At 32.1% G+C, this 14,485-nt stretch overlaps 1 protein-coding gene across 9 annotated transcripts in view; it reads left to right on the top strand.

Moving 5' to 3' along the window:
• The window catches only part of Dgkb (diacylglycerol kinase beta), a 769,121-nt gene that overhangs the window by 577,205 nt on the left and 177,431 nt on the right, over window positions 1–14,485 (top strand). For all 9 annotated transcript variants that reach the window (XM_058585317.1, XM_058585316.1, XM_058585318.1 and 6 more), the window contains one exon: window positions 10,140–10,230. In XM_058585317.1, the coding sequence (XP_058441300.1) occupies window positions 10,140–10,230 (91 nt within the window). The remainder of the gene's footprint in view (window positions 1–10,139; window positions 10,231–14,485) is intronic.

Raw genomic sequence — 14,485 nt, 5'->3', positions numbered from 1 at the left:
CTCATTCTGTTTAATTCATTTTCATTATTAGATTTATTTAGGTTATTTAGTTTCAAACTCTGAGGGTTTGAATATGAAAAAAGATTAATAATGAAATTCAAGTGCTGCCTCTGTGGATTTTTAGGAGCATATTTTTCTGCCATTTCCAGAATGCTCATGAAGTAAATAATTGCCTCATAAAATAAAAAATAAATAAATAAAAAACAAGAAGACATACACAATGAAACACAAGTTTTTCTATGTATTTTTTTCATAAAAGCACTGCTTCTAATAATATCATTCATAAGACAAACAGGCCATACTGTAAATATCTGGCCCTCACCTGCCAGTGCGATCTTATTTCTCAATGAGCTAAGGCTCCTCATCCAGCTTGAGGGCCTTTTTTTCAGTGGATTTTGGATATCTGTTCCTTTTTTACCACAGGGTCTTTCTGCTTAGAATCACTGGTGATGGAAATGTACCTCTTTTACAGTAATCATAAGGTCTCATCAACTATTTCACTTTTTCCACTTTCATTTATTACCATAGTAATTATATTATATACATGTGAATATTTGAAGAATGCTGTCTTTCCCACTATCCTGGAAGGTAGTTTGTGGAAGCTCTTGATGACTTTTTTATATTGTGCTTAGCACACCGTGTGTTTTGTACTAAGTTTTCATCTCTTTTCTCAGTACTTACAGAGCATACTATACCAAAACTTACTGGCAATAGGCAGCAATCACTTTTTTCTCATGTTTCTGTGGATTAGTTGAGCAGTTCTTCCACTGCAGTACATTGGTAGATGAGCTGGAGGCTGGGTTCTCCTTTAAACCACAAGCTAGTCCTGATTCAAGGGAGTAAAACAAGAGATTTACCTCCAAAAGGGAGAAACCATCTAGTCCCACTATATAGAAGGAAGCATAGAGGAATAGGAAGAATTTGTGCTCACTATACATTTGTGTTGTATTCAATAATAAGGTAATTACATATATAATTGCCATTTATTATAAAAAGTATTCCAGCAATTGATTGAATTAACAGTTTGATCAGTGTGGTTTTATGCATGGGGAGTGTGTTCTATGGTATATACATTCTCTTCTAAGAATGACAAAGGGGAGAGTGATTCATTAATTCTGAGTGATAACAGGCAATTTCTTCTTACATTTAGATAACTAATTGCTGTGATCAATATGAGGAAAAAAACTTTACTTTAATCATTCATTAATAATATTAATGAGAAATATTAATATTTAATAATTAAGAAACATTAATATGCATTTTTTCTTTGGTCTTTCATGTTTTTAAGGAAGTTACCTTTTATTTTCCTGTGTCTGAAATGACTAGCTTCTAATTTTTAGAGAAACAGGAAATAAAGGTCCTGCTCACATAAGTGGTATCATGAGTTCATAATAATGAACTCTCACATTATATAAGAATATACAATATGATTTATTTTAAGAATATTTGACCACCCACTAAAATGAGCATCTTGGAGATTCTGTTTTCTATTTGATAGGTAGACCAAAGTACAACAGGATACTTTCTCTAATCTCTATAATCTGTTCAGAACAGGAAACATCTTTAAATGAGTCATTGGGCTAAATGGGTGACCATAAATATGTAACAATATTCAGAATGTGACAACTTCAATGCTGTATCTAGTTTCAGATTGTAGTTCTATTTTTATAAACACTTGGTTATGACTCAATGGAAAAATAAAGATGTTGTTTCCTTTAAATCCTAGAAATCAATGCAACATGTTACTATTGTTTTAATATAATAAAATTTAGTGGTTTGTTAATTTGTTGATGTTAATGTATATTGAAAATAGCTTCTGCTTACAAAACTACTTCAGTTTGAAATTAATCTCCATTTATTATCTGCTGATATGGGCATAATTTCAAACAGGAGAAAATAGTATATGCTAGCATGTTTTTAAAATAAAACAAAAGGTAGTGGAGAGAAAAAGAGAGGAATTGTTTCCTTCATGTCTATCTTAAAATTATCTTACATGCACTTGGAGTACTGGCACAATGATTAATCCCCAAATGATGCTGCTTATATCTCTGTCAATTAGTTCATGTATAAGTCAGCCGAGATATTTTTTATAAATTATAGCATCATGACTAGAAACAAAAGAAGATCATGATGTTTCAGGGAGTCATATGGGTCCCTCAAGATGTAAATCAGTGACAAAAAATGTAATCTAAATAATAATGGATCTACTGATTCATATGTTGGACCAAGTAATTCTTCAATTTGATTAAAATATTAATATTGTCAATATAACTCAAGTAGTCTGATTCCTATCAATTTTTTGCAAGATAATTAATGCTTATAGAACTCCTCTATAATACTGGAAGAGAAAGAATTTTCCTTTTTTAGTTCTAATATCAGAGAAGTTTTAAAGTGAACAGCATTTGCAAAATGTAGAGTTTTGCTTCTTGTTACAGAATTAGAAAAAGACTGCTGATATGTGAAGAGAAACAAAAGGTAAAGCACTTAACTAATTTTCAGGGAATGGAAACAACTTTTATTAGAAGCATTTTTTTTTGAGTTGTAAAGCTGCGGCAATTTTCACAGAATATAGGTAAGGAATATAATGTGTGAAGGAGCTAGAGAAGTGTAATTTTTCTTGATTTTTGCAAGTTTTACAAAATATAGCATCTAAACCTTAGGAGACACAGACAAAAATATAGCAGGGCAAAATATATTCTATGACAAAATTATTGATTTTAAATTATCTTATTACATTTAGGATAATAGAAAAATATCAGTTGGCCTTTCAGTAATGAAAGTATATGTGTTTTTCAAAAATATGTATGTGGAATTGCTGGGCATGGTGGCACATGCCTGTAATCTTAGCAACTCTGGAGGCTGAGGCAAGAGGATTGTAAGTTCAAGGCCAGCCTGAACAGTTAGGTGAGATCCTAAATAACTCAGCAAAACCCTTTCTCAAAATAAAAAATGAAAAAAATAAAAAAGTGTTGGAGAGGTGGCTTAATGGTTAAGTGCCCCTGGGTTCAATTGCCAGTACTGAAAAAACAAACTAACAGAAAAAAAAATGTTTTAAACTGTTTTAAACTCCCTAGGTTGAAACTGCTTTGCATGTCTACATGTACTGTGCTTCCCTGAAACTTAGTATGCGCTTCTGAAATACATGTTGAACTGTATTAAAACTAAAGCACTTTATATTCTTATTCCAGATGATTGGCAGTGTGTTCTCTAAAAACAAATAAAATAGGGAGGGAAAGAAAGAGGTGGGAGAGAGAGAGAGAGAGGAAAGAAAATTATCAGGGAAATCGCCAAGGTATTTCAAGAAAGTCAATTGGTAGTCCAGAGTCTCATCCTCCTTTTGGTAAATGTAGAAACATAATTGAATTGTAGCACCTAAAACTGATCAGGCTCTTATCTACCTGCTCAATGTGATCAACTATAAAATTTATACACTTAATTCAGGCGTGGTGGCGCACAACCTGTAACCCCAACAGCTTGGAAGGCTGAGGCAGGAGGATGGAGAGTTCAAAGCCAGACTCAGCAAAAGAGAGGTGCTAAGCAACTCCTTGAGACCCTGTCTCTAAATAAAATACAAAATAGGGCTGGGGATGTGACTCAGTGGCTGAGTGCCCCTGAGTTCAATCCCTTGTACCCCCCAAAAAATTATACACTTAAAATAGAGAGATGGTGGTGATAATTCCTTTCTGTGGATTCAGATGCACAATTCTATGACTCAAGATATCACATTCATAATATTGAACTACACAGAAAACCAAATTACCTTCCATTTTACCAACATCTCTTGGTTTCCCTTGCCTGCCCATTCATGGTAACAAAATGTTTGCTCCATCTCCAATTATAATATACTTTCCTGACAACACACAAAAATGGTAAAGGAGGGGAGAGCTTCCACTCTGCATGTGTGTCTCTACCAGGAAGGAAATCTTTCCCAGAAGCCGACAGTATGCTCTCTTCAGGTACCATTCATCAGCTCTAATACTGTCGTATTTAGAGGGTTTGCTTCAGGAGAAGGAAATAAAAGCCCTTAAATAGAAAAAGGAACAAAAAATTGTCATCTAATGATGACGTGTCTAATCAAAAACATTTTCTTTATAGTCTAGGAAAAAGCTTCTGGTGATGCTGCAATCCTTATTGCATTTAAATTTTTGTACTTCCTATAAAATATTAGGAGAATCACTACTATGACCCACAAGCTTACTTGAGACAGTGCCATGTTCAGTAACAGCTTTAATTATTGCTACCACAAATGTTGTTCAATCTTCCTAACATTTTCCTAAAGAAACTTTTATTACTATGAAAAGTTTATTTTAAATAGTGAAGATATGATTACTATTGAAAGATATTTGGTTCTAAACATACATGGTCATTGTTTAAACATTCTTTAACATTCATTTTACATTTTGTATAATTATAAATTTATCACTGCTCTTAGGAATTTACTATATGCATGTACCTATTCGGTACAGACTGTAATGTGGCAACACTGCTGCTTTTGTACTTTTTCATTTTCATTCAATTAATTAGATATATTGTGCAATAAAAAGGTGAGAAAAAGAGAACATTTAGGTCATAAATAATGGGGAGAAAATTCTTACGCATAAAACCTTCATATAACCAATTTTTTAAATAACTGAAAAAATATTTGATTTTTGATTGAATATTTTCATATAGTTGAGAAAGTTTTTTTTATTCCTGTGAAAGTAATTTAAGTTAAAAATTGTATTTTTAGAAGATCCATCTTTTTTAAAAAAAAAAAAAAACGTACTAAGATAAAGTATTATATGATTCTGTCTGAAGTTTCGATAGCTTGTTTCATTGTCTCCCTGGGTTTAACAATCACACCTTATGAATGAGCATTAGATACAAGCATTTTTATATGTCATTAAAAATATGTATAGCTCTATCCATTGTATGGAAGCATGAAAAATGTTTGTTTTCTTTGGTGTAAATATAAAATAGCCCCATTGTAGTCATCATAGCAGTGTTTCTTCCCTAAGAAATAATATCAGAAGGATCATTCTGTATTATAGGAGACATACAATTCTATGAACAAGAACAACAACAAAATTCATGAGTTAGATTAAATGAAATGGAGTTCTTTACATAACTTATAATGATATTAAAACATAGGGTCACTTTCCTCCCTGGCACATTCACATGGATGATTTCTTGGTTGCTCTCATTATGTTGTAGTCTCACTTTTCTGCAATCATATATGTAACACCTATATACTTAAATATTTGATGCTATTTTTAAAAATAAATTTGAGTAGAAGTTCCCATTCATTCCATCATTTTGTACTTAGAACAACTTTATTCATAACTATTTATTTGTGATTTTTGTAGTTGCCAATCAAAAGAAATAATTAAATTGGTAAATTTATCTGAGTTGGGTCAGGTCCTTCTTGTTAACAAATACCTATTACGTTAGTCTCTACAGATGACATTTGTTTGCCCAGGAGACTTCACAAAGTGATGAAAAACATAAGCTACAACATGCCCCTTCATTACTCCTGGACTGACCTTGCACTGACAGGGCTCCATGGCCCTGCAAGCATTCTGCTTTTCACAGCTACTTTGCAAGTGCTTTTCCTTAGATGAGTTGCACCTTTCCAACACTGCTTTTTCACTGGTAAAATCAGTTCCCCCAGGAGCTCTTCTATTTTCCTTGTAAAAATAAAAGTAATTTATTTTTAAAAGTAATATTTCACTACATTTAGGAATAAATGAGTAGTTCTACAACTAATGTTTAGTGTAATATTTCTTGGCAATGAAAAATGAATAAAACTGAACTGATTCTATGACATAAATATATCATTTTGAAAAACACTGTTACAATAAGTTGACATTACTGCAAGTCCCAACACCAGCAATGTTAGTCAAAACCAAATCCCTACTATGCTTCAAAGCTATGCCATCAAATTGTTAAGATTAAGACTTACCATTAGAAAATTATTCCCAGTTTTGAAGTGACTATTGAAATATGATAGTAATAAGACAAAAGTAAAACAAAAACAATGAAAAAGATAGGATTTTGAAACATCCTTAATAAGTAAAATATTTATTGGTTTTTACCTAGGACATTATGATTTTGCTTTCATTTGAAAACCAAAAATCAAAAAGGATTCATTTTTTTTCATTTGTTGAGTATGTTATCCATGCAATTTAGTTAGAATCACTGAGTTCAGGATACTTGAAAAGGGATGAAGATGTCTTACAGAAGACTTTTCAGTTTCATACATGTTAAATGATCGGCTTGCAGCGGAGCACAACAGACACTAGTATGGCAATTTGTAAATCAATGGATGTGTAACTGATGTGAATCTGCAATCTGTGTATGGGGTGAAGGTGGGAGTTCATAACCCACTTGAATCAAAGTGTGGAATATGATATGTCAAGAAATTTGTAATGTTTTGAACAACCCACAATAAAAAATTAAAAAAATAAAAAATAAAATAAAAAAAAATGATCGGCTTGTATCTTCTATATCCCCATAAATACATAAAAATAACTTAAAAACCTCTGTAAGATAAAAAGATGACCTTTAAGAGTAATTTCACTGAATTAAAAACTTCTGTGTGTTTATGACATAGAGCTTGCTACATAAAATAAATAAGTAATGGCATCTCCCTCTTCATGATGCATCTTTGTTAGAAATGAGATTCATATATAATTAAGTTCTTTTGTATTCTTTTGAGAAAAGCACTGGGACTTAATGTTCTGCTTTATGTTTGTGGCATTGTTGTTACCAAACAGATGAAAGCTGAAACAAAAAGCAATGAACAAGAAAGAAAAGTTCAAAGGAAAAATAATATTAATATATATATAGCTAGAAATCAAATTTTCTATTTGAAAGTTAAAAACTTGTAGAACTAAATATTAACTAAATTTTATAATGACAAAAATGATTTTGCTTGAGGAAAATCTCTGATAGTTCACATTTCTCTGAGGATATAAAATAGAAGTAAAATTAGTAACAAAATGCCTGGAAATGGGAGCTAATTTTTTCATCTTAACATGAACATCTGCTAGCCAAGCACTCTGAATATTAAACTGGAACCTGTAGGTTTACAATTCAATTCATTGAACAGGATTTAATATGTCAATTAAATTATAATTGCATGGATAACTTTTTTGGTACTTTTTGGGGCATTTGTCATAAATTGAAGTCATAAAACCTGCCCATGAAAACAATGAATTTCATTTTGGTGTGACCATTTCACAATGGGTTAATGCCCATTTACCGCATTCTTAAAGTCCACATTTGTTTTCTCTGACAAATTTGAGTTTGAATTATTTGGATCATTTTATAATGTGAGTCATAAAAATAGACAGCATACATGCTTAAATGGCCTTTTTTTGCATTTCTACAACCTAAAGACCGGTTTGGTTGAAAAAATAAAATTTAACAGCCTTTAATTTGTCATGTGGAATCTGACTCTATGTGCTTTTTATTACCTCTATATATTTATCTAAGTGAAACATAAAATGGTTGTAATAATGGAGAATTTAAAGTAGCTTTTGCACATGAGCAGTAATGCTAACTAATATTGTGAATAAAGGCAGAATGTAAATTCTCAAAATTTCTATTTCTTCTGATGTATTTGTTAAAGTGAGTAAATCTTGGTTAGCAGATCAAAGTCCCACATTGCCCTAAATTGAACTATGATGAATTTTGATAGGCAGAATGGAAAATATAGGGTATAATCATTTCTATGCACCTGAAAGCCTGTATATTTAATTTCCAACTGTAACACAATATACATTAGATCATAGAACCTGTCAAAATATGAACCCATGGCTCTTTTTATTCCAGAGAAATACTCTGTTATTCCCATAAGTACATTCAGAGATAACCTAGGTATGGCATAAATCTAAGTGTAACCCAATATTACCAGTTCTTATTGATTCTACCTCATTTACGTCTATTGAATTGAGACTCTCTTCTCCATTTCCCTTGTCACTTAGTTTAGGCCTCCTATGATATTTCATTTGGATTATTCCAATAGCCACGTTTCTGTCAACAACAACAGCATTTCAACATTCCAGACCACTTCTTCTTTTCTACTAGATGTATTTATCTATAAAATAAAGCTGGCCATGTCAGTCCAATGCTAATAAACTTGTCAGCCTCTTATTCATCTTATTAATATACAAGATCAAATCTAACCTTTTTCTGTGGCATACGTGTTCTGAGACACACCTCACTGCACTTGTCCATCCATACTCAGCATACTCTCACATCATACTGCACTGATATGACACTTACCTCTTTCTTCCTTCCTTCTCTATTTGCTTTCTACTAACTTATCCATTAAAACATAACTTTTTCCTTTAAAGATTTTTTTTGTATTCCCTAAAGCAAAATTAGTTGAATGATCAAAGTGTGCTCACATTATTTTTTGCACATATTCATTTAACTAATTATTTTTTTAAATATTATCTTATATGCCTATAATCTTACCTCATTCTTCATTCACTGAGAACAAAAAATAATTGCATTTTTATGTGTATCTTTATAACTTGACACTAAAGCATATGGAAGTGAATGTTCTCATGAATGAACAAATGAAGATCTAGAGAAAAGATAAACACAAAAATGTTATAATTAGAACAACCACTAAAAATGTCTTGAGACCATCTCAGACCAACAATTTCTTCTTAACTTATAAAATTATGTCCATTTTTATCACAATGATAAATCAATGGAAAATGTTTTTAATTTTACATGACTTCAGCAAGTATGTCAACTTATAAATGCATATCTATTGTACACAATCAGGCTTTAAATAAGAAAAATATTATCTGGAAAATAATAATGATTCATGGTAACAGAATCCAATGAAATCTGAAACCTGTTTTCATCTTCAGATTACTGACCTGAATGTGGCTGATACAAGAAGGGCTTGTGAAAATTTTGTATGGAAATAAAACCTAGTATAAACCTAGATATTATTGAATATGTGTAGATAAGTAAAATTACTTTTATAGTTTATAATTTCATGTCATAAACTCTACTTAACAGTAGATTACTAACCACTCTATTGGATTTCACACCATTTTCCTAACCAATAACAGCACTGAATCAAGTACAAAACTCCCTTGCCAAATATCTTTTTAATTATCAAAACATTTTGCATTCTAATGGAAGAGACAGATATCGATATTTATAGGTCACACAAAATAGTTTGATGTGAGAGATATTCAAATACTAAACAGAAGTTTCTGTTTTGATTTTGTATGTGAAGATGTGTATGTCAATTTACCTGCATTTTTTTCTAATTGAGGGCAGGACACCATATCAGAAATATGTATAATTCAAAACTGTCTATTTTTTTATAAGAATGAATTTTTAAGTACAATATGGATAGTATAAAAATATAGTCAACTTTGTAAACTTACATTAAGTGAGCAAAGAGCTAAAGAGAATATCATTGGGTCATGGGAGGAAAAATTGTATGATATTACATTAAGATTAAATACCTAAAAAAAAGATTAAATACTGAAATATTTTAAACTATATTTTCTTTGCAACTTTTGTTATATTGATATTATTATTTCTTCCTTGTTTTATCCTGCTACTGAAATATGAGAAAGAATGATGTCTTAAAAATTAATGGCTATCTCTAAATTACTAAATATTAGCTTTATGGATCACCATTATTTTTCTTAATAATATGCTATCTCTTCATGCCTATTTCTAGTGAATTCATAACCATGCCCATGCAGCATGCTTACACTTTATCTTTTCACATGAAATGGGAAAATGTTTGTTTCTCTTTATGATTACAGAATGGTTAGTTCCTAAATCAAGTTACCTAAAACAGAAAACCATAAGCACTAAAACATTTTTAGAAATCTAATCAACCAATAGTTAGAAAAGTTAAAGATATATGTGAATCTGTCAGATCAACCCATTCCTGTAATCCCCTAAGGGACTATCACACAATTTGACACCAACATTTAAGCTTTGAAAATTATGTGATCATTTATTACATTTTGGATGTTATATGTTTCAAACCTTTTTTATTACTTGTATTGCAAGACAAAATTAGGCCATTAAAAAAAAAAAACAACTTTTCTGTTATTTATAATTGTCTGAGCTGCTTCTTTCTTTTTCTTCTTCTTTTTTTTTTTCAGAATGAAGAACAAATTTTGGTATTTTGAGTTTGGCACATCTGAAACTTTCTCAGCCACCTGCAAGAAGCTCCATGAATCTGTAGAAATAGAAGTAAGGAAAATTAATTCCCTTTTATAATAGTATGGAATGGCTTGTGTTTTGTTGTTCACATGTTTGTGGTGTAGCTCACAGGATGAAATATAATTTAAGCAACCCACTTCCATTTATTCAAGTTGCTAAAATGTCATTTATGCCACTCTAAAGAAAGCATAATTTGAAATATTAGAATAAAGTTAAACGTGGGTTCAAGTTGTTTTAATATAATATAAAAGGATGAGAAGTGGAACACAACTATGGAAATTAGTGAAGTTAGTGGGCATAGAGAGTGTAGAGCGAAAAGATATAAAAGTCCTGGATGAAAATGAAAGAAAAAGTTGTAATATATAAAAAAAATCTTAGTATTTTCAAGTTTCAATATTTCATAACCTTTAAAACACAGTTCACAAAAAACTGTACTTACTTTCATGAATCAACGTTAAAAAGTATACTTTCCCATTCCATTCCCATTCATTTACTAGGTTTTCTCAGTTCCTAAGGTTGCCATTTCCCTGTTACAAGTATAGGAAGTGAAAATGCCAAGAAAAAGAGCAAAGATAATAAGACAAGACACACTTTAAAAAGACTTGGAGCACATAGGTCTACCAAAAATATATAGACACCTTAGGACTCAAAATTTTGGAGACATATTTTAAAGAAAATGACATGTTGAGAGATTTTAAGGATAAAGGAAAATTAAAAGTTGCATTTTAATAAATGGCAAGGACAAAAGCAAAGTAACCAAATAATGAAACATGAAAAATAATTATCTCTTAGGAATCCAGAAATATTGGCTTTGATACTTTTCATTTTAAAAATAAATTCATAAACTGCTAATACTTAAACCATTAGTGGCAAACATTCAGGTAATAGGTTAGTAAACAGAAGTGATGGATCACATAGGTTCATAATGGCCTGGCTAGGCTCATCATTGTCCTAACTTTATAATTTGATGTTACTAGTAATAATATCAAAATGACATTATTCCCCGAGTAAACTCTTTGTACTTTCTTCTCATCATGACTGGAAAATAAGGTGAAGCATTATAAGTAACACTAGATGTTTTATAGAATGGGGAGAACCCTTCATAACTGGATGAGATCATAACCTTAGAAAGTAGTTTGATCACAGAAAGTAAAGAATTTGGGCTCAATGTGGACTTTCTGTGATTACTATTTATAATAATGTATCTGTATATATGCATCACATGGATACAATTATGAATGAAAATATAGCACAGATTGCATATTTTAATAATAAAAAATCTAATATATATATATAGCAATTTATGCCATATATGTTTTTAAGTACAGTTATATATGTGTCATGTATTTATTGTAAAAATTGCAATTTCCCTTTACATTCAGCATTACTATTTTTATAAAGTTGCTTTATACAATAGGTTTTGAGGATTTATTTTTCTCAGAAACCTATGTTCAAGAAAATCTGTAGCAGAAGCAAAAAATAAGGAAAAAAAATTAAAAGTATGGCTCTAGTTGAAGACATTTAGAGAGCCCAAACTCTTCTGCATCTTGTTATCCTTTCTTTCCCTCATCTTCTCCCTTGAAAAACTTTCAATAAATAAAGCAATGTTACATGTGTTATAAAGTAAAAAGTGGTCAAGAAAAAAAAAAGTTGTACCATATAGCAAAAGATATTTGAATAAAATGTGGAAAACATTGATCTTTAAAGTTCTATACTGCCGCAGTCTGGCTGGGCACAAATGCCGCAGTCTGGCTGGGCACACAATCACGAGCCACCACACAGCTTGTAGATTCAAACAGCAACTCTTTATTCCCGAACTCACACCAGCCGTCTACAATCACGTTCTGGGGAAATCCACGTTCTCTGCCCAAATCCCCCTCCACTGGGCTTCTATCTCCAAAATATACTGTCTGAGTCCCGTGAGAACTCAAGGGGAACTCAGGCAGCAGGATATGCCCTATTCCCAGCAGGAATAATCTTAAACCTTAAACCTGGAACCTAAACTGGGAACGCCCTAAACACGATTATCTTAAAACCGGGAACACCCTAATCTGCCTTGGTCCTTGAGCAAGGTCACGTACATTCAATGTCACTGCAACATGGGGTACGCTGGCAAGGAAATTGTCATACCTACTTGGCTAATGGCTCCCAGCACTATACAATGATAAAAGTGAGTGATTTTGTTCTATAGATCTTTTTACATCTTATAGAAAAGCTATTTAGAAGACACTCAAAGAAACTTGGACAATTAGAGCTAAGTTATTTTTCTTATAGTTGTGATTGTACATATTTTCCAGGGCCAACTTTCTGGCTTGGCATTACTGGCTTGTTCTGGGAAACACTACAGTGGTATTTACAAATCAATCAGCACAGAATGCACTTTCCATTATATTGCTTCATATCTTTAGAGTTGTGTGTGTGTGTGCGTGTGTGTGCGCTTGCACACACACACAGACACATGTGGATAGATGTCAATGCCAAATCTGCCTCTCTGCTCACATTTTAATGAATCCAGTCTATCATATTAGCAGAATAAGCCTTTCTACCCTCAAGGTTACTTCATAATTAAATAGAACAAAAACAGCAATTCGGAAATTTGATTCTGCTTGCTATTGCTTCCTATGTGGCCTAAATATCATACCAACTATGGTTTGAAAAATATATAACAGGGAATAAACCACTTTAGTAACAACAGAACCTCAAGCAATGAATATGTGTTTTATTGGCAGCTTCTTCAAAAACAAGCCATTTTTTGTGTCTCTTTTTATATCACATTCCTCTTTCATATAGATCAGATCAGATTTTGTCTCCTTCAAAAGGGGACAAATGTTTGAGAGGAAATAAATATCATGGGACAGTAGTTGATAATAATATCTAAAATTTATTAACATTACCCCATGCCTTGTGCTAAGCAACACATATGCATTACCTGATTTATTCTTCAAAACACTGTGAATTAGAGACACGCTATTATATCTCTATTGTAGATTTAAACATCTTATTCAGTAATTTAAGAGAAATAAGAATCATGTTGTTGCTGCTGCTAAAATGTTTAAAATCAAGAAAATATTAGAAATATATATATAATTTACACTTATAAACAAATATAATTTATTTATATATATATATATATATATATACATATATAACCTATAATGTAGAGATTTTAATTTCAATAATTTCAAGTTGTATTATAGAAGAAAAATAGATAAAATTAAAAACTTTAAAATTAAAACAATACTTTTTTTTTAGTTGTGAATGGACACAATGCCTTTATTTTATTTATATATTTATTTTATGTGGTGCTGAGAATCAAACCCAGTGCCTCACATATGCTAGACAAGTGCTCTACAACTGAGCTGCAACCACAGTCCACAAGAATACATTTTTTTTTTTTTTTTAATTTTTTATTGTGGGTTGTTCAAAACATTACAAATTTCTTGACATATCATATTCCACACTTTGATTCTAGTGAGTTATGAACTCCCACCTTCACCCCATACACAGATTGCAGATTCACATCAGTTACACATCCATTGATTTACAAATTGCCATACTAGTGTCTGTTGTGCTCCGCTGCCTTTCCCATCATCCACCCTCCCCCCTCCCCACCTCTCCCCTCCCCTCCCCTCCTCTCTCTCTACCCCCTCCACTGTATAACCCTGAGGGTCTCCTTCCATTACCGTGCAATTTACCTTCTCTCTCCCTTTCCCTCCCACCTCTCATCCCTGTTAAATGTTAATCTTCTTCTCCTGTTCTTCGTCCCTACTCTGTTCTTAGTTACTTTCCTTATATCAAAGAAGACATTTGGCATTTGTTTTTTAGGGATTGGCTAGCTTCACTTAGCATAATCTGCTCTAATGCCATCCATTTCCCTGTAAATTCTATGATTTTGTCATTTTTTAATGCAGAGTAATACTCCATTGTGTATAAATGCCACATTTTTTTTATCCATTCGTCTATTGAAGGGCATCTAGGTTGGTTCCACAGTCTTGCTATTGTGAACTGTGCTGCTATGAACATCGATGTAGCAGTGTCCCTGTAGCATGCTCTTTTTAGGTCTTTAGGGAATAGACCAAGAAGGGGAATAGCTGGGTCAAATGGTGGCTCCATTCCCAGCTTTCCAAGAAATCTCCATACTGCTTTCCAAATTGGCTGCACCAATCTGCAGTCCCACCAGCAATGTACAAGTGTACCCTTTTCCCCACATCCTCGCCAGCACTTGTTGTTGTTTGACTTCCTAATGGCTGCCAATCTTACTGGAGTGAGATGGTATCTTAGGGTG

Source organism: Marmota monax, unplaced genomic scaffold (genome assembly GCF_021218885.2).
Source record: "Marmota monax isolate L192 unplaced genomic scaffold, Marmota_monax_Labrador192_F-V1.1 WCK01_AAM20220418_F8-fsc00057, whole genome shotgun sequence".
Taxonomy (NCBI): Eukaryota; Metazoa; Chordata; class Mammalia; order Rodentia; family Sciuridae; genus Marmota; species Marmota monax.
This window is presented reverse-complemented; position numbering and strand designations above follow the sequence as displayed.